At 51.4% G+C, this 21,074-nt stretch overlaps 1 protein-coding gene across 1 annotated transcript in view; it reads left to right on the forward strand.

Annotated features, from left to right (window-relative positions):
- The window catches only part of LOC102432444 (gasdermin-C-like), a 43,495-nt gene extending 28,782 nt beyond the window's left edge, over window positions 1-14,713 (forward strand). The window contains exons 9-16 of the mRNA XM_023757754.1: window positions 790-837; window positions 3,405-3,449; window positions 5,951-5,995; window positions 8,678-8,723; window positions 11,205-11,359; window positions 11,681-11,810; window positions 12,265-12,338; window positions 13,002-14,713. Coding sequence (XP_023613522.1) covers window positions 790-837; window positions 3,405-3,449; window positions 5,951-5,995; window positions 8,678-8,723; window positions 11,205-11,359; window positions 11,681-11,810; window positions 12,265-12,338; window positions 13,002-13,286 — 828 coding nt within the window. The 3' untranslated portion in view covers window positions 13,287-14,713. The remainder of the gene's footprint in view (window positions 1-789; window positions 838-3,404; window positions 3,450-5,950; window positions 5,996-8,677; window positions 8,724-11,204; window positions 11,360-11,680; window positions 11,811-12,264; window positions 12,339-13,001) is intronic.
- The last annotated feature ends 6,361 nt before the right edge of the window (window positions 14,714-21,074 follow it).

Genomic DNA, 21,074 nt, shown 5'->3' on the forward strand with positions numbered 1-21,074 from the left:
CCCCCGTGCACGTACTTTGCCCTCTAGTATACTAGAGGCCTGGCTGAATGACATTCGTGCACTTGGGGTGGGGAGACAAGGGGTGGGACTGCTCAGCCTGGCCTGCACGATTTTGCAGAATGGGAGCCCTCGAGGGATATCCAACTGCTGGCTTAGGCCTGCTCCCCGTCAGTTGGACAACCTTAGTGCTGCCCCCACTGTGCACACCAGCCGTGAGCCGGGCTTCTGGGTGAGCAGGGCTCCCCCTGTGGGAGTGCACTGACCACCAAGGGGCAGCTCCTAAGTTGAACATTTGTCCCCTGGTGGTCAGTCCGCGTCATAGCAAACGGTTGTTGTGCCGTTCAGTCAATTTGTATATTATCCTTTTATTATATAGGATCTCTCTCTCTCTCTCTCTCTCTCTCTCTCTCTCTCTCTCTCTCACACACACACACACACACACACTCACACACACACATTCACTGTTCACTATAGAGTCCTCCCTGCAACATCTGGTGAAGGTGGGTTCTGCTGTGAGAGACTTCCTATCACTGGCTGTAGATGGAATGAATATGAAGTCTTCAATTTTGTGGGGTCAGTAACTGAACTGAAACTTCAAAATTATGTTTTGAAAGTGTTGACAAGTGTGAACTAAATGGAGTTAGATTCCAAAGGCTAACCTCACAGCAGTGTCTGCAAGTCATTTCCTGCCCACTAGGGGGTACACGAAGCTTGTCTGTTTCAACAGTTCAGGCCTAAGGGTGACTAGAAGGATACCCTGCTCTGCTGACCCGACTTCTTCTCACCCAGAAATTCTTCACATCGGATATTCTAATGATCAGGAAACCTTTCCAGCAGGTGAGTTGGCCTTTTAATAATGCTTAGACCTCAGTCCCAGTGAGTCCTTGACCCCCTTTAGACACCCATAAACACCCTTCTGGGGCTCAGCCCTGACAAACCCATGGGGAAACCTTCCCCAGCCAGGTTTCTCCATCACCTCCTCATTTCACTGCTGTGACACAGGCCCCTGACACCAGGGAGAACCACATGTCTCCTTTAAGTACTGGGGGTTGGAGTGTGTGTGTGTGTGTGTGTGTGTGTATGTGGGGGGTGGGGTGGGTGGGTAGGGGGAGCAGAGAAAAAGCCTTTGTGAGTGATCACTCCTATTTTTCTTTCCATTAGCAAGCACAATCCTTAAGTGGACAGGAGACTGTAGAGCCAGGAAAGTGGGATGTGATCCCTGCACGAGGCCCCATTTTACAACGGGAATCCCACGTGATTGCCTTTGCCATCCTCACCTGGGCCACTGGGCTCTGGTTCCCTGGGCAAAGGGCAGGGGTGGATGGAAAAGAGGGGTCATGGAGTAGGGGACAGAATGTAGATAAACTGAGAGTCTTCAGAGATTAACTTTTAGGTGTTCATTTGATTTCTCTCTAGGCATCGAAGAACCTCCCAATAGTGAGTGTGTGTTTCCTGGGATTAGGGAGGGTCATTGTACTCATCTGGTGAGCAAGGTAGATTAGACCTGCCTTTGCCACCATGACCCCAGGGAGTGGCCATAGGTCTGTGGGATGGCAAGGGTAAGAAAGGTTTGGGAATGGTCAGCAAAGGTTGGAAAGTTGGAGGGATGGACTGGCAAAAGCAGGAAGAGGTTCAGCAAGAGGAGGGTGGCAGTGGAGGGCAGAACCCTTGGAAGTGTCTCTAAAGCACAAATTTGGCCAGACCAGAAAGGGAAGAAGGCCACTTTTTTCTTATAAAGAATACAGGAACCCATCTCACTAAAGTTTACTAAGAGGGACCTGAATCATAGTGGTAGGGAAGCCCAGTCTCAGAACCCAAATTGGGAGGTTCCAGCAACTCAGAAAACCCGAGTTTTATTTTTAAAATTTTTACTTTCCTTAGCCCCAGTTTTCATTCATTCATTCATTATTTCTTTATTAATTAGTTATTTCCTTCATTCGTGGATTCATGCAACAATGAGCTCAGGGTTCTTGGTGCCTTTGTACCCAAATGTTGAAGTCAGGTAGAGGTCACACACACACACGTGTACACACTCACTGTTCACAATAGAGTCCTCTCTGTAATATCTGGTGAAGGTTGGGTCCGACTGTCAGAGACCTCCTGTCACTGGCTGTAGATGGAATGAGTATGAGTTCTTCAATTTTGTGGGGTCAGTGGCTGAACTGAAACTTCAAAATTATGTTTTGTGGTGTTGACAAGTGTGAACTAAATGGAGTTAGATTTCAAAGGCTAACCTCACAGCAGTGTCTGCAAGGCATTTCCTGCCCACTAGGGGGTGCACGAAGCTTGTCTGTTTCAACATTTCAGGCCTAAGGGTGACTAGAAGGAAATTTTAGAAAGAGTAAATGGCCCAGTGCAGCGAGCATTGCACTTCCATGAACTAATTTCACCCTCCTAACACCTCATAGTGTAAACTAATACACAGAACAGTTCAATAAGTTGCTTGCTTTGTGGCTTTGGAGAAAATAAGAATTCCTCTGTCCTCCATGTTATCTATGAAATGGAAGTGAGATCTTAGCTCCAGAGCTGATGGAGATAAATGTCTGATAAGGTGGCTGAGCCAAATCTATCTTCCCTCCCTCCAGCTCACCTGGACCCTTCCCCTGACCTGACCACAAAAGGGTGCAGGAACCTTGGTCAGGTCTCTGTCATCTCATAACCCCTCACTCAGGCATGTCCCCTCTTCCCACCCAGTGTCCCCTCACTGCCCACTTCCTTAAAGAATCTTCTGCACCCTGCTCACTCCCTACCTGCTGTCCATGCCTCGCCCCACTGCAGTCTGTCCTCCTGGGAATTTACTCACATCATCATCAGCACCCCCACACTTGATTATTCCCACCTTGGACTCTCTTCTCCCTGGCTACTGCGTCACCATGGTCTTGGGGTCTCCTATAATGGGACTGCTTTTTCTCTGTCTCCTTCCTTCATGGACTCCTGGCCCTTGTCAAACACGTCAATATGATTGTTAGGCAAGTTTCAGAACTATGAACATTTCTCTATGTGAAATGTGAAACCACCCAGGAGGAGGGCAGGAAGGAAGTAGATGTGTGAGGGAGGAGAGTCAGGAGAGGAAGGAAAGGGCAGGAAAGAGGCAATTTCTTTCCGTGTACAAGGCAGTTCTCCAATGTGAGACTAGAGTGGGTAACCATCACCCAGGTGCCTTTGGAAACTGCAGGTTCTAGCTTCCCTTTTAGAGAGCCTGTTGCAGAAGGTATGGAGTGAGGTCAGGGACTCTAATGAGTTTCCACAAGTGTCCCAGGTGATTCTGATGCAAGGGGTCCCCAGGACCCCTGAGCAAAGCTGCACACCTGGCCCAGAGGAGGAAGTGTGGGGCTGCTGGTGCTGGGATGTGAGGGGCTCCAGCAGGGATACCCTGTTCTGCTGACCTGTCTTTTTCCACCCAGATGAGTGGAGCAAAGACGAGTTACAATGTGCTACATGTCCATCAGGTGAGTTGGTCAGGTTCTCTGCTTGGAACTCAGGCCCTGCTGAGCCCTTGACCCTCATTGACCCATAAATACCCTCGTTGACTCATAAATTCCCAGACCCTCAGGGAAACCTTACCCAGCCAGGCTGCTCTACCACCTCCTCATGTCACTGCTGTGACACAGGCCCCTGTCCACAGGGAGATCCTGTCTCCTTTGAGTGTGTATTTGGGGAGCAGAGACTAAGCTGTTGTGAGTGACCATTTCTGTTCCTCTTTCCAACAGCAGGCATACGTCAGCCACAGTCCTTAAGTAGACAGGAGACTATAAAGTGGGATGTGAACCCACCACGTGGCCCCTTTTTTGCAACTGAAACCCCATGTGATTGCCTTTGCCATCCTCATCTGAGCCACTGGGCTCTGGTTCCCTGGGCAAAGGGCAGGGATGGATGGAAAAGAGAGGTCAGGGAGTAGGGGACAGGATGTAGATAGACTGGGAGTCTTCAGAGATTAACTTTTAGGTGTTCATTTGATTTCTCTCTAGGCACCGAAGAAACTTCCAATGGTGAGTGTGTGTTTGCTGGGGTTGGGGAGGGTCATTGTACTCATCTGGTGAGCAGAGTACATTAGACCAGCCTTTGCCACCATGCCCACGGGGATTGGCCATAGGTCTGTGGGATGGCAAGGGTAAGAAAGGTTTGGGAATGGTCAGGAAAGGTTGGAAAGTTGGAGGGATGGACTGGCAAAAGCAGGAAGAGGTTCAGCAAGAGGAGGGTGGCAGAAGAGGGCAGAACCCTTGGAAGTGTCTCTAAAGCAAATTTGGCAGACCAGAAAGGAAGAAGGCCACTTATTCTATAAAGAATACAGGAACCCATCTCACTAGGTGTTTACTAAGAGGGAACCTGAATCATAGTGGGTAGGGAAGACCCAGTCTCAGAACCCAAATAGGAGGTTTCCAGCAACTCAGAAAACCGAGTTTTATTTTTAAATTTTTTACTTTCCTTAGCCCCAGTTTTCATTCATTCATTCATTATTTCTTTATTAATTAGTTATTTCCTTCATTCGTGGATTCATGCAACAATGAGCTCAGGGTTCTTGGTGCCTTTGTACCCAAATGTTGAAGTCAGGTAGAGGTCACACACACACACGTGTACACACTCACTGTTCACAATAGAGTCCTCTCTGTAATATCTGGTGAAGGTTGGGTCCGACTGTCAGAGACCTCCTGTCACTGGCTGTAGATGGAATGAGTATGAGTTCTTCAATTTTGTGGGGTCAGTGGCTGAACTGAAACTTCAAAATTATGTTTTGTGGTGTTGACAAGTGTGAACTAAATGGAGTTAGATTTCAAAGGCTAACCTCACAGCAGTGTCTGCAAGGCATTTCCTGCCCACTAGGGGGTGCACGAAGCTTGTCTGTTTCAACATTTCAGGCCTAAGGGTGACTAGAAGGAAATTTTAGAAAGAGTAAATGGCCCAGTGCAGCGAGCATTGCACTTCCATGAACTAATTTCACCCTCCTAACACCTCATAGTGTAAACTAATACACAGAACAGTTCAATAAGTTGCTTGCTTTGTGGCTTTGGAGAAAATAAGAATTCCTCTGTCCTCCATGTTATCTATGAAATGAAAGTGAGATCTTAGCTCCAGAGCTGATGGAGATAAATGTCAGATAAGGTGGCTGAGCCAAATCTATCTTCCCTCTCTCCAGTTCACCTCGACCCTTCCCCTGACCTGACCTCAAGGGGGTGCAGGAACCTTGGTCAGGTCTCTGTCATCTCATAACCCCTCACTCAGGCATGTCCCCTCTTCCCACCCAGTGTCCCCTCACTGCCCACTTCCTTAAAGAATCTTCTGCACCCTGCTCACTCCCTACCTGCTGTCCATGCCTCGCCCCACTGCAGTCTGTCCTCCTGGGAATTTACTCACATCATCAACACCCCCACACTTGATTATTCCCGCCTTGGACTCTCTTCTCCCTGGCAACTGCCTCACCATGGTCTTGGGGTCTCCTATAATGGGACTGCTTTCCTCTGCCTCCTTCCTTCATGGACTCCTGGCCCTTGTCAAACACGTCAATATGATTGTTAGGCAAGTTTCAGAACTATGAACATTTCTCTATGTGAAATGTGAAACCACCCAGGAGGAGGGCAGGGGAGGAGTAGATGTGTGAGGGAGGAGAGTCAGGAGAGGAAGGCAAAGGGCAGGAAAGAGGCGATTTCTTTCCGTGGACAAGGCAGTTCTCCAATGTGAGACTAGAGTGGGTAACCATCACCCAGGTGCCTTTGGAAACTGCAGGTTCTAGCTTCCCTTTTAGAGAGCCTGGTGCAGAAGGTATGGAGTGAGGTCAGGGACTCTAATGAGTTTCCACAAGTGTCCCAGGTGATTCTGATGCAAGGGGTCCCCAGGACCCCTGAGCAAAGCTGCACACCTGGCCCAGAGGAGGAAGTGTGGGGCTGCTGGTGCTGGGATGTGAGGGGCTCCAGCAGGGATACCCTGTTCTGCTGACCTGTCTTTTTCCACCCAGATGAGTGGAGCAAAGACGAGTTACAATGTGCTACATGTCCATCAGGTGAGTTGGTCAGGTTCTCTGCTTGGAACTCAGGCCCTGCTGAGCCCTTGACCCTCATTGACCCATAAATACCCTCGTTGACTCATAAATTCCCAGACCCTCAGGGAAACCTTACCCAGCCAGGCTGCTCTACCACCTCCTCATGTCACTGCTGTGACACAGGCCCCTGTCCACAGGGAGATCCTGTCTCCTTTGAGTGTGTATTTGGGGAGCAGAGACTAAGCTGTTGTGAGTGACCATTTCTGTACCTCTTTCCAACAGCAGGCATACGTCAGCCACAGTCCTTAAGTGGACAGGAGACTATAAAGTGGGATGTGAACCCACCACGTGGCCCCTTTTTTACAACTGAAACCCCATGTGATTGCCTTTGCCATCCTCATCTGAGCCACTGGGCTCTGGTTCCTTGGGCCAAGGGCAGGGGTGGATGGAAAAGAGAGGTCCGGGAGTAGGGGACAGGATGTAGATAGACTGGGAGTCTTCAAAGATTAACTTTTGGGTTTTCATTTGATTTCTCTCTAGGCATCGAAGAACCTCCCAATAGTGAGTGTGTGTTTGCTGGGTTTGGGGAGGGTCATTGTACTCATCTGGGAGCAAGGTAGATTAGACCTGCCTTTGCCACCATGACTCCGGGTATTGGCCATAGGTCTGTGGGATGGCAAGGGTAAGAAAGGTTTGGGAATGGTCAGGAAAGGTTGGAAAGTTGGAGGGATGGACTGGCAAAAGCAGGAAGAGGTTCAGCAAGAGGAGGGTGGCAGTAAAGGGCAGAACTCTTGGAAGTGTCTCTAAAGCAAATTTGGCGAGATGAGAAAGGGAGAAGGCCAATTTTTCTATAAAGAATACAGAACCCTTCTGACTAGGTGTTTACTAAGAGGGAACCTGAAGCCTGCCTGATAGGGAAGACCCTGTCTCAGAACCTAAATTGGATGTTTCCAACAACTCAGAAAACCGAGTTTTATTTTTAAATTTATACTTTCCTTAGCCCCAGTTTTCATTCATTCATTCATTCATTATTTCTTTATTAATTAGTTATTTCCTTCATTTGTGGATTCATGAAACAACTAACTCAGGGTTCTTGGTCCCTTTGTGCCCAAATGTTGAGTGTCAGGTAGAGGTCAACCTGATATTTCTACTTGGAGATTGGGGATTCCCTCACCACATATAACTTTCTCTCTCTCTCTCTCTCTCTCTCTCTCTCACACACACACACACACACACACACACACACACACACGTGTACATACTCACTGTTCACTATCGTCCTCACTGCAACATGTGGTGAAGGATGGGTCCTGCAGTCAGTCACCTCCTGTCACTGGCTGTAGATGGAGTGAGTATGAACTCTCTAGTCTTGCAGGGTCAGTGGCTGAACTCAAACGCCAAAATTATGTTTTTTGGTGTTGATAAGTGTGAACTAAATGGTGTTAGATTCCAAAGGCTAACCTCACAGCAGTGTCTGCAAATCATTTCCTGCCCACTAGGGGGTGCACAAAGCTTTTCTGTTTCTACAGTTTAGGCCTAAGGGTGACTAGAAGGAAATTTTACAAAGAATGGCCCAGTGCAGTGAGCATTTCACTTCCATGAACTAATTTCACCCTCCTAACACCTCATAGTGTAAACTAATACACAGAACAGTTCAATAAGTTGCTTGCTTTGTGGCTTTGGAGAAAATAAGAATTCCTCTGTCCTCCATGTTATCTATGAAATGGAAGTGAGACCTTAGCTCCAGAGCTGATGGAGATAAATGTCTGATAAGGTGGCTGAGCCAAATCTATCTTCCCTCTCTCCAGCTCACCTCGACCCTTCCCCTGACCTGACCACAAGGTCAGTTCTCTGCCATCTCATAACCCCTCACTCACGCGTGTCCCATCTTCCCACCCAGTTTCCACTCACTGCCAACTTCCTTCAAGAATCTTCTGTGTTTGGGGAGCAGAGACTAAGCTGTTGTGAGTGTCCATTTCTGTTCCTCTTTCTCACTCCCTACCTACTGTCCATGCCTCGCCCCACTGCAATCTGTCTTCCCTGGAATTTACTCACATCATCATCAACAACCACACACTTGATTATTCCTACCTTGGACTCTCTTCTCCCTGGCTACTGCCTCACCATGGTCTTGGGGTCTCCTATAATGGGACTGCTTTTTCTCTGCCTCCTTCCTTCATGGGCTCCTGGCCCTTGTCATGTACTTAGTAAACATGATTGTTAGGAATTTCAGAACTTTGAAAATTTCTCTACGTGAATTGTGAAACTACCCAGGAGTAGGGTAGAAAGGACCCACATGTGTAGGGAAGAGATACGACTGGAAGAGGAAGACAAAGTGTATGAAGAAGGTGATTTTATTTCCTTTGATAAGGCAGTTCTTCAATGTGAGACTAGAGTGAATAAGCATCACCCAGTGCCTATGGAAACTGCAGGTTCTAGCTTCCTTTTTAGAGAGCCTGGTGCAGAAAGTATGGAGTGAGTCAGGGACTCTAATGAGTTTCCACAAGCGTCCCTGGTGATTCTGATGCAAGGTGTCCCCAGGATCCCTGAGCAAAGCTGCACACCAGGCCCAGAGGAGGGAGTGTGGGGGCTGCAGGTGCTGGAATGTGAGGGGCTCCAGCAGGGATACCCTGCTCTGCTGACCTGGCTTCTTCCCACCTAGGCATTCTTCACTTTACAGATGGTGATGATGATGATGGTGATGATGATGGTGATGATGATGATGATGATCAGAAAACCTTTTCAGCAGGTAAGTTGGCCATAATGCTTAGACCTTGACCTCCCCTTTTTAAATTTAAATACTTTATTGTTTAAAGTATTACATATGTCTCCTTTTTCTCCCATTAACCTCTCCCTGGCTGTTCCCATCCCTCAGCACATGCCCTCACTCCCCTACTGTCTGTGTCCATGCCTTATGCTTATATACATGCATACAAGTCCTTTGGTTGATCTCTTACCCCCACCCTCCCCTGCCTTCCCTCTGAGGTTCGGCAGTCTGTTTGATGCTTCTATGTCTCTGGCTCTATTGTTCATCAGTTTATGTTATTCATTATATTCTACAAATGAGTGAGATCACGTGATATTTATCTTTCTCTGACTGGCCTATTTCACTTAGCAAAATACTCTCCTGGTCCATCCATGCTGTTGCAAATGGTGAGAGTTTCTTCTTATTTATTGCAGCATAGCATTCCATTGTGTAGCTGTACCACAGTTTCTTAATCCACTCATCTGCTGATGGGCACTTACACTATTTCCAAATCTTAGCTATGGTAAATCGTGTTGCTATGAACATAGGGGTACCTTGACCCTCTTTACCCCATAAACACCCTGCTCACCAGTTTATCTACATCCTGTCCCTAGAGGAATGGTCTAATCTCAGCCCCGACAAACCCACAGGGAAACCTTCCCCAGCCAGGCTCCTTCACCACCTCCTCATCTCACTGCTGTGACCTACACAGGCCCCTGGCCTCAGGGAGATCCTGTCTCCTTTGAGTACTGGGGTAGGAGTGTGTGTGTTTGGGGAGCAGAGACTAGCTGTTGTGAGTGACCACTTCTGTTCCTCTTTCCAACAGCAGGCATATGTCAGCCACAGTCCTTAAGTGGACAGGAGACTATAAAGTGGGATGTGATCCCTCCACGAGGCCCCCTTTTTTACAACTGAAACCCCATATGATTGCCTTGGCTGTCCTCATCTGAGCCACTGGGCTCTGGTTCCCTGGGCAAAGGGCAGGGGTGGATGGAAAAGAGGGGTCAGGGAGTAGAGGGCAGAATGTAGACAGAGTCTTCAGAGATTAATTTTTAGGTGTTAATTTGATTTCTCTCTAGGCAGTAAAGAACATTCCTGCCTCTGAAGAGATGAGTGTGTGTTTGCTGGGGTTGGGGAGGATCCTCATTGTACTCATCTGGTGAGCAGGGCAGAGTGCCCCTGCCTTTGTCACAATGGCCTCAGGGACAGGTCATAGTTTCTGTGGGATCGAAGGGCCAGGAAGGGTCAAGAATGTGGAGGGATGGACTGAGATGGAGCACAAAGAGGTTAAGCAAGAGGGTGGTAGCAGTAGAGGGTGGAAGCTAGGAAGTGTCTCTCAAGCAAATTTGGGGGGTGAGAGAGGGAGATGACCACTTGCCATTCTCTTCCTAGGAAGGGTGCAGGCACCCCTTGGGCTGGGTGTTCACTAAGAGGGAACCTGAGGCTGCTGGGTAGGAAAAGGCAGAGCTCAGAACCCAAATTGGAGGTTTCCAAACTACTCAGAAAACTGAGCTTTAATTCCAGACTTACAGTTTGGTCATGGCTACTTTTCATTCATTCATTCATTCATTCATTCATTCATTCGTTAATGCATGCAGGAAGCATTTATTAAAGACTCATTGGGCAGGAGGCATTTTCTGAGCACTGGGATAGGACAGTGAACCAAATAGAAATGCCTGCCTCCCTGGCACTTCCATTCTAGTGACTTCTCACTCTCACTAGGGCCACCTTGAGTCCACCTCAGGTTTCCTGGCAGAAGCAGGCAGCCCCCAACATCCACTCCTTGGTTAATTCCTTATAGACCCTGAAGATACAGGCACATCTGCATGTATTACCAAACACTGTATATACGTATTCAGATAGTTGTCATGACACCCTCATTTTGAGGTCCAATGCTGGAACCTCTGACATTTTCATCTCTGGAGACCAGTCTAGAACCCACATTATTTCCCACGTGTCAGAAGTGAGCACCTGGTCAGTTTCTTCCTCTTCCCGTGACCCTTTCCCAGATCCTCTCCTTTCGTCCCTGCATGTACCCCCACCTCATCTCAGCAGAGACTTTCCATTTTTCTAGCCTGTTGTGGCAATTCCAACCCAGAGCTCAACCATGCCATCTTCAGAGATGCTCTGGGTCAGCAGCTTGAAGGGAAGAGCAATTTTGCTCGTGTTGGAAGGAGAGGAATGGTCTGATCTGAGAATTCTGTTTTCTGTTTGGCATTAATGCCCGAGGGCAGATTTCTTTCCTTTTTTTCCCTTAAAAAATTTTTTTTATTGATTTCAGAGAGTAAGGGAGAGGGAAAGAGAGAGAAAAACATCAATGATGAGAGAGAACCATTGATTGGCTGCCTCCTGCACACCCCACACTGGGGATTGAGCCCACACCTGGGCATGTGCCCTGACCCCTGACCGGGAGTCAAACTGTGACCTCTTGGTTCATTGGTCCATATCCGTTACCAAAGCTAATCTGGAAGCCCCCATGGGCAGATTTCAGGCTGCTACAAGAGGAGGTTTCCCAGAACATAAAAGCGGCCGAGCTCTCAAAGGACATGCAGGGTGTTGTGTTCTCCAACCTCCTGGCCATGCTTAAGGACCGTGAGGATCTTCAGGACTGCAAGCCACTTCAGGACCTCATGGACAAGGTGAGGGGCCCCGCTACTTCCTAAGGCTGATCCGACTTGTAAATGGGGGATGTTTCAGGGGCACAGCCAAGGTGTGTGGGGAAAGGAAAATGGGGGTAATCTTAGTGGGATGAGAAGGATGTCTGAGGTTGGGGACTATGTCCTGTGTCCAACAACCAGGGCCAGGAAGGCAGCCCTCACAGACTGGGGGTGCTCCATGTTCCCTGGGGGTGCATGGAGCCATTACCCCCACTCCTTGGTTAATCACTTGTAGATGCAGAATTTACAGGCGAAATCACTGATGTTATTATCACCATCATTAATAAGCCCTGTCTCCTATAGCTTGAACAGGAACCCTTTGGTCATTTGGATGGCCCTGGTGGCACCATCCTAACTGAACTGCAAAAGGACTCCTGCCATCCAGAGGTTGGCTCAAAGTGCCTCATCCTTTACCTGCTTGAAGCCTTAATGGGTAAGAGTGGTTTGGAGGAAGAATGGGGGAGTCACAAGGTTGGTCCCCCAGAGCCCCGAAAGGGTTACCTTAGGTGTCACCTCTCCAAACCCCTTGACATGTTATGATTTTTCACCCTCACATCACAGGCCTCTCCGAGGTCAGTAGGGCTCAGTGTGATGAACTTGCCCTGTGACAGAGCCTGAGGTCTGCAAGGCCAGCCAGGTTCATGCAGCGGATCAGTGGGGCGGTGATGCCAGGTCCAGCCATAGAAACCCACCCAGGACCATGTTAGGAGCTTCCTGGAGACCATCCCACAAGCACGAGCAGAAGGGGGACTTTCCAGGGCAGGGAACTTGACCTTCACGCCAGCGAGTTTTATTCCTCTGCCTCAGAGTTCACTTCTAAAGGTCTCTGAGTTCACCGTGGGGACAGGAACATCTGACTCTTTCCCCAAATGTCCCCCTGTCCCCAGTGCTGAGTGACATCCAACATGTCCTGCTGGCTCAGTCCATGGAGAAGAGGATCCTCCTCCTGCAGAGGGACCTGGTGAGCAATCCCCAGGGGCCGGCGTCTTGGAAAAGAGTGAGGGAAGCAGGATAAGAATGGTTCTGAGAAAGGAGAGATGACTGGGGTTGCTGCTGGGAGGGGAGGGGAGGTCTCGGTGTGGGCCTGGGAAATCCAGGCTGCATCTCCGTCTGGGAAACAGGCCCAGTGGGCATGAGTCTACCTGGGGAAGGTCTCAGTTTCCATGGCAACCCTGCAGAGACCCCCCCCCCCCAGTTCTAAAATAGCCGTCTAGGAATACAGGTTTGGGGAGCTCAGGGTATCTGAGTTATACCCCTGCTGTACTCACAAGGGTACCATTTGCAAATTGGATGCTCTGTCTCTGCATGCATATATATGTAAGTACATATGTGTGTGTAGACACGTACATACACACATTGCACACGCAGGCATACACACACAATTCCAAACCCCACTATTCTGCTGAGTAAGTGTCAGTGTCCCTATTTATCAGCTGCGGAGCCAGTGCTCAGTGATTTCCAACAACGTGTCCGTGGTCACACTGACCACAATATAGGAACAGGTCGCAACCCCAGAGCTCCTGCCCCCACAGTCACCCTGCATTACCCCTGGCCCTTGGGACTGAAGGTTCTCTCTTCTTGACCTCAGAGGCTGGCCTGTAACATCTGATACTGTTTCTTCAAGGTGGGGAGCATCCTGGAGCCCAACTTCAACTGCTCTGAGAACACTCCCTTTACCCTCCAGCCCGAGCTCCTCGCCCCACTCCAGGGGGAGGGCTTGGCCATTACCTATGGGCTGCTGGATGAGTGTGGCCTGGAGATGGAGCTGAACAGCCCCAGGTCAACCTGGGACCCGGAAGCCAAGGAGCCCCTGTCTGCCCTCTATGGGGCCCTCTCCGTGCTGAGCCAGCTGGCTGAGGTCCGAGACCACCTGGGGGGGCAGGCCAAGGGGTCTGTCCATTCAGACTAGTCAGTCCCCCTCCTGTCGTTTGATGTAAACACCCCCAAGCTGTTCTCTGTATCTGAGTCTGTATCTATTCCACAAATAAGGGATAAGTCTTTGTCTTTGATTTATTTCGCTTAGCACAAGACCTTCAAGGTTGGTCCATGTTGTCACAAACCACAGGCGACTCTGGCTGCTGAGTGGGGGGATGGGTTGGAAGGTGGGGGCCCACGTGGATGTAGGGAGAACATTGAAGGAGTTTCTCTAATTGCCCAGGCACTCAGTGGTATATTTTAAAAGATCAGTGGTATATCTTAAAAGGTAGGAGCTTGAAAAGTAGATATATTTAATTCTGGTTGAAATAGATCCCAGGACTACCTGGGGGATATATATATGTAAACTCATAGGATCACATCCTTGTGCTTCTCCTATTGAATGACCATGATTGGCGCTATTTTCTAATGAATTTATAATTTACACCAGAAGGGGGCAGCATTGACACACAGAAGGAAGCTTGTGATGGCAGACACTTTCCTTGATTTGCTTTGGGACTTCAGAGTAAAGGCAGACCCCTCTCTCTGCTCTGCTCTCCCACCTCCCTCCCCCCCCTTTTCCCTTCTCCTTTGATGCCTCCCTGCTGCATTTAACGTGGAATAGGCTGGGAGAAATGGGTGGGGCAGAGGGGGTCAACACTGGCTTCTTTTTATAGCCTCTGAACCTTCCTTTTAAACACTGCATTGGTTGTATTGAATAATCCCCATAAAGAGCTCTGGGAGGTAAGAGTGAGTTATGGGGAACTTAGAGCTGTTTCCAGTGTCTCCAGAAACGCCAGCCCTTCTGCCGGGATTACTATGGATTCTGTGGGAAACCTGTTGTCTCATGCTGAGCCCAGGCAGAAGCTGTGAAGAGCTTGAATGTCGCTCAGTAAGCAGGGTATATAGTTTCTAAATGAATTAAGCCAAGCACAGGAACTGTTCAAAATATTGCAACCTTGGTCATCCCATTGGAAAGCAGGGCTGGTGCAAATGGTAGGGGGACTTATAATCTGATAGATAGAGCACCTGCATTAATCTGAAAAATAATCATATCATTTTAAATCTTAGAACACATATACTAGTACTTATGTGAATAGGGGGTTAAGTTGTTCCTAAGTTTCCTTTCCAAGGCCTGTGGGAAGTGATGGAGGAGGTGACTCAGCTGTGAACCCAGCAAGCAGACCCAATAAGCATGGTCAGACCCACCCACCAGGAGTCAAAACATCATCTTATCAACATCATTTCATTACCTGATGACAATAGCTTACGTCTGGGGACCTCCAGAGCTGCACATAGCTGCATTGCATCCCCAGCCTCACCCCAGCCCCTTCCCCTGTATAACCCTGTCCCCCATTGAATGCTTGTAAGCACCCTCTCTTCTTGGTTGGCTGGCCTCAATAAATGTCTTCTATGATTCGACCCTGCCTTCGTTATTGGACACAGTGACAGGCAGCCTGAGCCCCACCAGGGGTTTCCTGGTAACAAAAATGTGGGGCTTTGCTGTCTTCTTGGAGAACGGAGCCCGTCCTCAGGAAGACTTGTGGCTGCACAGGTCTGGGCCGGAGTCTGAGGTCACCGCTGGGCGACCTCTGCCAGACAACTTCATCCACCCCGCTTCCTTTTTCTCCCTTTATTGGGTTGTTATTGGATCAAATTAAATAATGTCTACAAATAACCTACCCAGGTCTAACATGTAGGTGATACTCAATAAGCTGTTCTCGAGTGAACTGAACCGAGACAACAGTGAGGGACACGTTGGAAGCCTGGGTGTCCCTGCTGTGGTCCCACGGGCAGCCCCAAAACCAGGGGGTGGGAGGAGTGGGTCTCTGGTCTGGGACGTTGAACTCCTCAATTTTTAGAAATTCTCAGGCAGTGGAGCATGTCTATGGATGTCCCTCCCTCTGGTAGGGACTCTAGGCTCTGCTCTTCTTGCCTGCTTCACAGCCTGCAGTAGAGCACACATCACTAGTTGTTTGGTTTTTTTTTAAACATCAGGGGTCTTTGCATTTGAATCCAGTTAGCCCTGTGTTATCTGAGATTGGCTTTAAATGGCTTCAAATCCTCCTAGTCCTAGTTGTCACAGAGGGAACCAGACAGGGATTTGCTGCCATGATCCACCTTCTCCCCTTTCTGAGGAGGTGGGGGGCCTCTATGCTGACAGTCTCCTAAAATTAGGGAGGAAGGGAGTGTGTGAATGCAGTGTGGGTAAGCTGTGCCAGGCCTTCTTCCTTGGCGTTTTCAGGCCAGCAGGGGGCAGGAGAGTGTGCCTCCACTTGCCCCAGGTGTGCTGGGAGCAGAGGCAGGAGGTCTCCACACAGCTCAAGTCAGAAAGGTACTGCAGAGCATCGTGCCCAGCTGGCCTTCGCGTGAGTGTCTCCTCTGGTGGCTTTGCTTCTAGAGGACATTGAGACAGTCCCCACGTGGGACCGGAGGCCTTCGTCCCCCTGTGCTTGGGCCTCTCAGGCTGTGTCCTTGCTGATTGCTCGTTCCCTGGATACAGCGAGGCCCTGCATTCCTTCTACAGGCAGCTCCCTCCCTCCCTCAATAATTGGAACTAATTATGCAAGTTCTAACAGCACTTTTTAGATAATTTCTTATAGTTCCTGTTTAAATAATTATGTATGTATCTATCTATCATTTATCTGTCTATCTATCACATCTATCCATTTATGTATGTATGTATCTATCATTTATCTGTCTATCATCTATCTATCATATCTATCTATCTACCAATCATTTATCTACCTATCATCTATTTATTTTCTATCTTACTAGTTAGCAGTCCTTCCTTAATTTGGGGCAGCAGCTACTCAGAACTATCCCTCCCACTCATTCATTATAATTTGGGTGGGGCTGGGGTCAGTGTTTTTGTAACAAGCCATGCCCACTGAGCAATGCTGATTGGATGAATGGATGGATGGATGGACGGATGGATAGATGGATAGAAGGATGGATGGATAGAGGGATGGATGGATGGATGGATGGATGGATGGATGGATAGATGGATAGAAGGATGGATGGATGGATAGAGGGATGGATGGATGGATGGATGGATGGATGGATGGATGGATGACTGCAGACTGTTTCTGACTCTTTGTTCTTTGAGCAAAGATTTCCGGAGTCTCCGCTTTATGACGGGCACTGAGCTGCCTCTGGCGACACAGTGGTCATGGACAGATGAGGCGCAGGGGCTCGGGTCGCTTTCCCCAGCAGCTCCTGGAGGGGCTGGAACCAAGCTGTCCGTAGGAGCAGGTGCTGGTGGGGCCAAAGCTGGGTGAGAGGACGCCCTGAAAAGACGTGTGGGGGGAAGGGCATGGGAGACCGAGGCCAGAGCCCGCTGGCCGCTGCAGGCCGTCTCCCTGGGGGCATCCGGGGTTTCCTCAGCCTAATGGGAGCCCGAACCGCCTCCTGCCAACACACCGTCTGTTCAGAGCGTCCCACTTAGCATCGGTGAGAGCCGGCCTTTCCCACCCACAGCTGCCACTTCACTCAGGGGCCTGTGGGCTCTTCCCAGAGTAAACCCCCGGCAGCGCCCACAGATCAGGCTCCACCGATTAGGGCCCTAAATTAAGGGGTGGCTGCGGGTCGGGGTCAGGCCTGTGTCTGGCTGCTCGCTCCTTGGAGACAGTGCAGCCCTTTTATGGCCGTGGGGGCGGCTGGGGGCGGTTGGGGGCGGCTGGGTCTCCTTGGGAAGCCCCTGAAAGATGGTATTTACCGGCTGGGAAACGCCTCCACCGCAGGTTGGTTTGTTTGAGACGCTCTGCCCCGCCCTGAGCGCATTGGCTGCTGGTTCTTGTCTCTGGCCCGGGCTGTCTGGGCATTTAATGGCCTGGGGGGTGCGCTCTCCACATCTCCAAGGCCCCTCAGTGCACAGAATGCGCTTTAAGAACCCACCGCAGTGCAGTGTCTGCGCTTTCCTCGTGGTATAGGGCAGCTGGCTCCGGCTCGGAGGGCGCATTCCTGAGCCAGGGCGTCCTCTCCTCCCGCCACCACAGAGCCCCATTGACGCTGGGATGCCCCATCGCTGTTCCTGAGAGACTCTGGTTCCCCAGCCAGCAGCTCCCCCCAAAACAGATGCGCCTGTGGGCCTGTGCGTCTCAGGATGAGTGTTGACTTCATAGGGCGGTTGCCATCAGAGACGTCTCTGCCTGGTCCAGATTCCGGAGCTTTGGGGGCTCTAGTGTTATCATGGGAGCAGCCTGGGAGCCCCCTGATGACACAGGAGGGGCGGGGAGTGTGAGGGAAGGAGGGGGCCGGGGCAATCCGGGCTTGCAGATGGGAAGGTCTGGTCAAGGTCGCCTGGTCCACACTTTGCCAGAATGGAGGAATCTCACCTGACCTGACAGGTGCTTTTCCAGGTGCAGTCTCTCTCTCTCTCTTTAAAAATATATATTATTGGTTTCAGAGGGAGAGGGAGAGAGAGAGAGAGAGAGAGAGAGAGAGAGAGAGAGAGAGAGAAACAGCAATGATGAGAGGGAATCATTGATCGGCTGCCTCCTGCACACCCCACACTGGGGATCGAGCCCACAACCCGACATGTGCCCTTGACTGGAATTAAACCCGAGACCCTTCAGTCTGCAGGCTGATGCTATCCACTGAGCCAAACCGGCTAGGGCGAAGCTTTGGCTTTCTGATGTGGGAAGGGGGACGATGACACCCTCCTGTGAGGGTTCAGCGAGAAACACCACAGAGGAACTCAACACAGAGCCTGGCCCACGGTGACTCCTCAGCATGTGTTGGTCATTGTGCCCGATGTCCCGGGCAGACGTAAACAGGAACCCGCTTTCCTCTGATGAAGGGTCTCCCCTAAGCCGTCCCCTGGACAAAGGCACGGGCTTGCACGATGGTTGCCCAGCGCTAGCACACGGACCACGGCTGGGAAGCAGATCTTCCCGCGGCCTGCAGATAACTAGCCTCCGGAGGGCTCGGACCCGTGACCCTGTCCTCATTAGCCGTGTGAACCGGCTGGCCCAGGCTGCCCTCGGCAATGATTCCTGCCAGGTCACAGAGAATACCTCCCCCACGAGCCGCGGCGAGCAGCCACCTCTGACCCTGCTCACTTAGAAGGTAATCAGCCACAGCCGCCCTCATTCATGTGGCCAGCAGGCCTTTATCAGGGGACATTCTTGCGGCTCTCAGTTCCCCGTGACTCAGTGCGCCGGCTGCCGACGCCTTCTGAGTGCCCGAGATAAGAACAAGGCCAGGTATCTGCGCTCCTTGTACGGGGCCATCCATCACCTTTCCTCTTCTCTCCACACCCCGCACATGAAAGGGGCTTTGAGCTGACGACTCTGAGAAAGCCCAGGACCCCGTCCCTGTGCCTTTATGATCCCATTAGCGGGCGGGTGGGTGACGGCCGTGTGGGGGCCAAGCATAGGAAAGGCCCACCGACAAACGCAGAACACATGGTCGCTGTCACGGGAGGTGGCACTTCCGCTCACACGCAGGTCTTCGTAGTTCAGTGCCGCCCAGCAAGTTTTGGGGAAGTGCCCAGCTGCACGTTCATTCAGTGATTCGCGCATTCATCCATCAACCCTTTTCTGAGTGTTGTGTACAGACGCTGTGCCGTACTGCACCCTGGGCTGGAAACAAAGGAATCTAACGCCTTCCCTGCCTGCATTCTCAGGGGAGATGCCATCTGCATTTGCAAAACACCCAGGAAAGAACTCCATGCAGAAGGGAGGAGAAAACAAATATTTACTGAGCTGATCATTCATTCATTCAATAAAATACGTATTGATTACCAACTGTGGGTCCCGTGCTAGATGCCGGTACTGAGAGATGAGCAACAGAAGCATCGTCTCTGCCGTCCTGGAAACTGGGGCCCACCTGAGACCAGGTGATCACAGAACCCACGCGGAACCTGAGGTCTCTGCTGGGAGAAAGGGCCGGTCATGCCAGGAGTGGGGAGAGGCCGCTCCACACGAGGGGACAGCACACGCAGAGCCCTGCTGGGGGCAAGAGACCGACATGTCTGAGGAGACATTTAGGAGACGGGCCAGTGGGCGGGAGGGTAGCAGTGGAAGAGGGGAAGGAGAAGAGGTGAGATTGGAGGAGGCAGTGGGCAGGGTGTGCAGGGCCTCGGCCAGCGCAGGAGCTTGGGATTGTTTATCTACTTATTTTAGGACAAAAGGAAACTGGAAGAGCTGGAAGCTGGCGCTGTCTAATGCCATCTACCGTGTGCCCCGGACGTGTCGGGCCCTGTGCGGAGGGCGCGTGTTAGAGCAGCGCTCATGCTGTGAATGGCGGTTCCGTCCAGCGCTGCTCACCCCGCTCAGCGGCGCTCAGCAGGTGGATGCGGCTGCTTGCATGTCAGGAGGCGGAGCTCCGAGAGAGCAGGGGACAGCAGCCCGGCGGGTGGTGCGGTGTCTCCTTGGCTTCTGGAGGAGAGAGCAGCGCACACACAGCGAGGGCGGTGAGGAGAACGGGGCTCCTTCCTCCCCACACCCCGCACCCTGCACCCCACTACTTTTCCCTGCGCCTGGGCCACCTCCCTGAACCGCCATGAAGTCTTACAGAGCGGGCACTACCCCAGTTTTCAGGTGAGGAAACTGAGGCCCACGAAGCCAAGGACACCCAGCCAGGGGGTGGAGGGGCGCTGGCCTGGTGTGGGAAGGCTCACGTCCAGGGGTGCACCAGGGAGAACGCCCCGATCTCCCACAGCTGAGCAGGACTTGGTGCAGGAATAGCAACTGCAGGTATTCTCCCCCCCCCCGCCCCCCGCCCCGCTTCTGTGGGCTGAGGGGGGATTCCACGTCTCCGCCTGGCAGTGCTGGGACGGGGGGAGGAGTGGGCATGTCAGAGGGGAAAGCCCCTGGTGCTGACCGCCGTCCCCTCGCACTCCTGGGCCCGCCCCGGTTTCTGGTCGGAGGCGCCTCATGAAGGCCTGGGTGAGAGGCTGGTCTGTGGCTGGGCTGGCGGTGGCTGGGCTGGCGGCGCCTGGGCTGTGAGTCCTGTGAGTGTGCAGTGCTGTCTTGGCCATCTTTCCCTTCCAGTCAGAGAGGTGAGCTTACGCCCCCTGAGCCAGATTTTCCGGGCGCAGCCCCCTGCCCCACCCAGCGCTAAGTGTATGACGCCTGACAGATCATGGGGCCTCCTCTGCCTTCATTCTCTCATCGGCATAATGGGGAGAATGGAGTGCACGTGAAGGTCATTGCTGTGAAGGTTCGGTGAGCTCACACCTGGAGCGTGTTTGGAGCAGGTGCTAGAACTCAGCTAGTGCTTCCGAGTGTTGGCCGTCACGTGGTGGGTGGTCTGGCCCTCCATCCACCCAGGAACTGCTCCCTCCAGCAGGAGGAGGGGGCCTGTGGGGCACTAGCTCCCAGGCTGCCCTAGCCCAGCTTGTCCCCCGTGGGAGGATGTCAGGCTTCCCGGAGTGTGATCCTGGGGCCGTGTGATATGTCACCCCTTCATGCAGCCTCAGGACCCAGGGCTTTCTGAGGTCACACCCAGCGAGGGCGCCCTTGAGAATGGCTGCCGGGGAGCTGTAATGATGTCTAAGAAATGGTGTGACTGCTGGGCAGGCGCTGGACCAGGAGCCTGAGGTCTCTATTCTTGTTGCAGCTCAGCCACGGCCACCCTCTGGGATCTGGGGCCCATCACTCAGCTCCCGTCTCACTTTCTGCTCCCCAACGCTGTCTCTCCCGAGGTTGTTCCCAGAATCAAATGGGAGTGAATGTGCTTTGAAAATAAGGGATGGAAATGAGGGAAGAAGGAAGGAAGGCTGGAAGGAGGGCGGAAAGAAGGAAGGAAAGAAGAAAAGAGGAAAAGAAAGCAAGGA

This window comes from Myotis lucifugus, unplaced genomic scaffold (assembly GCF_000147115.1).
Source record: "Myotis lucifugus unplaced genomic scaffold, Myoluc2.0 scaffold_113, whole genome shotgun sequence".
NCBI classification, from domain to species: domain Eukaryota; kingdom Metazoa; phylum Chordata; class Mammalia; order Chiroptera; family Vespertilionidae; genus Myotis; species Myotis lucifugus.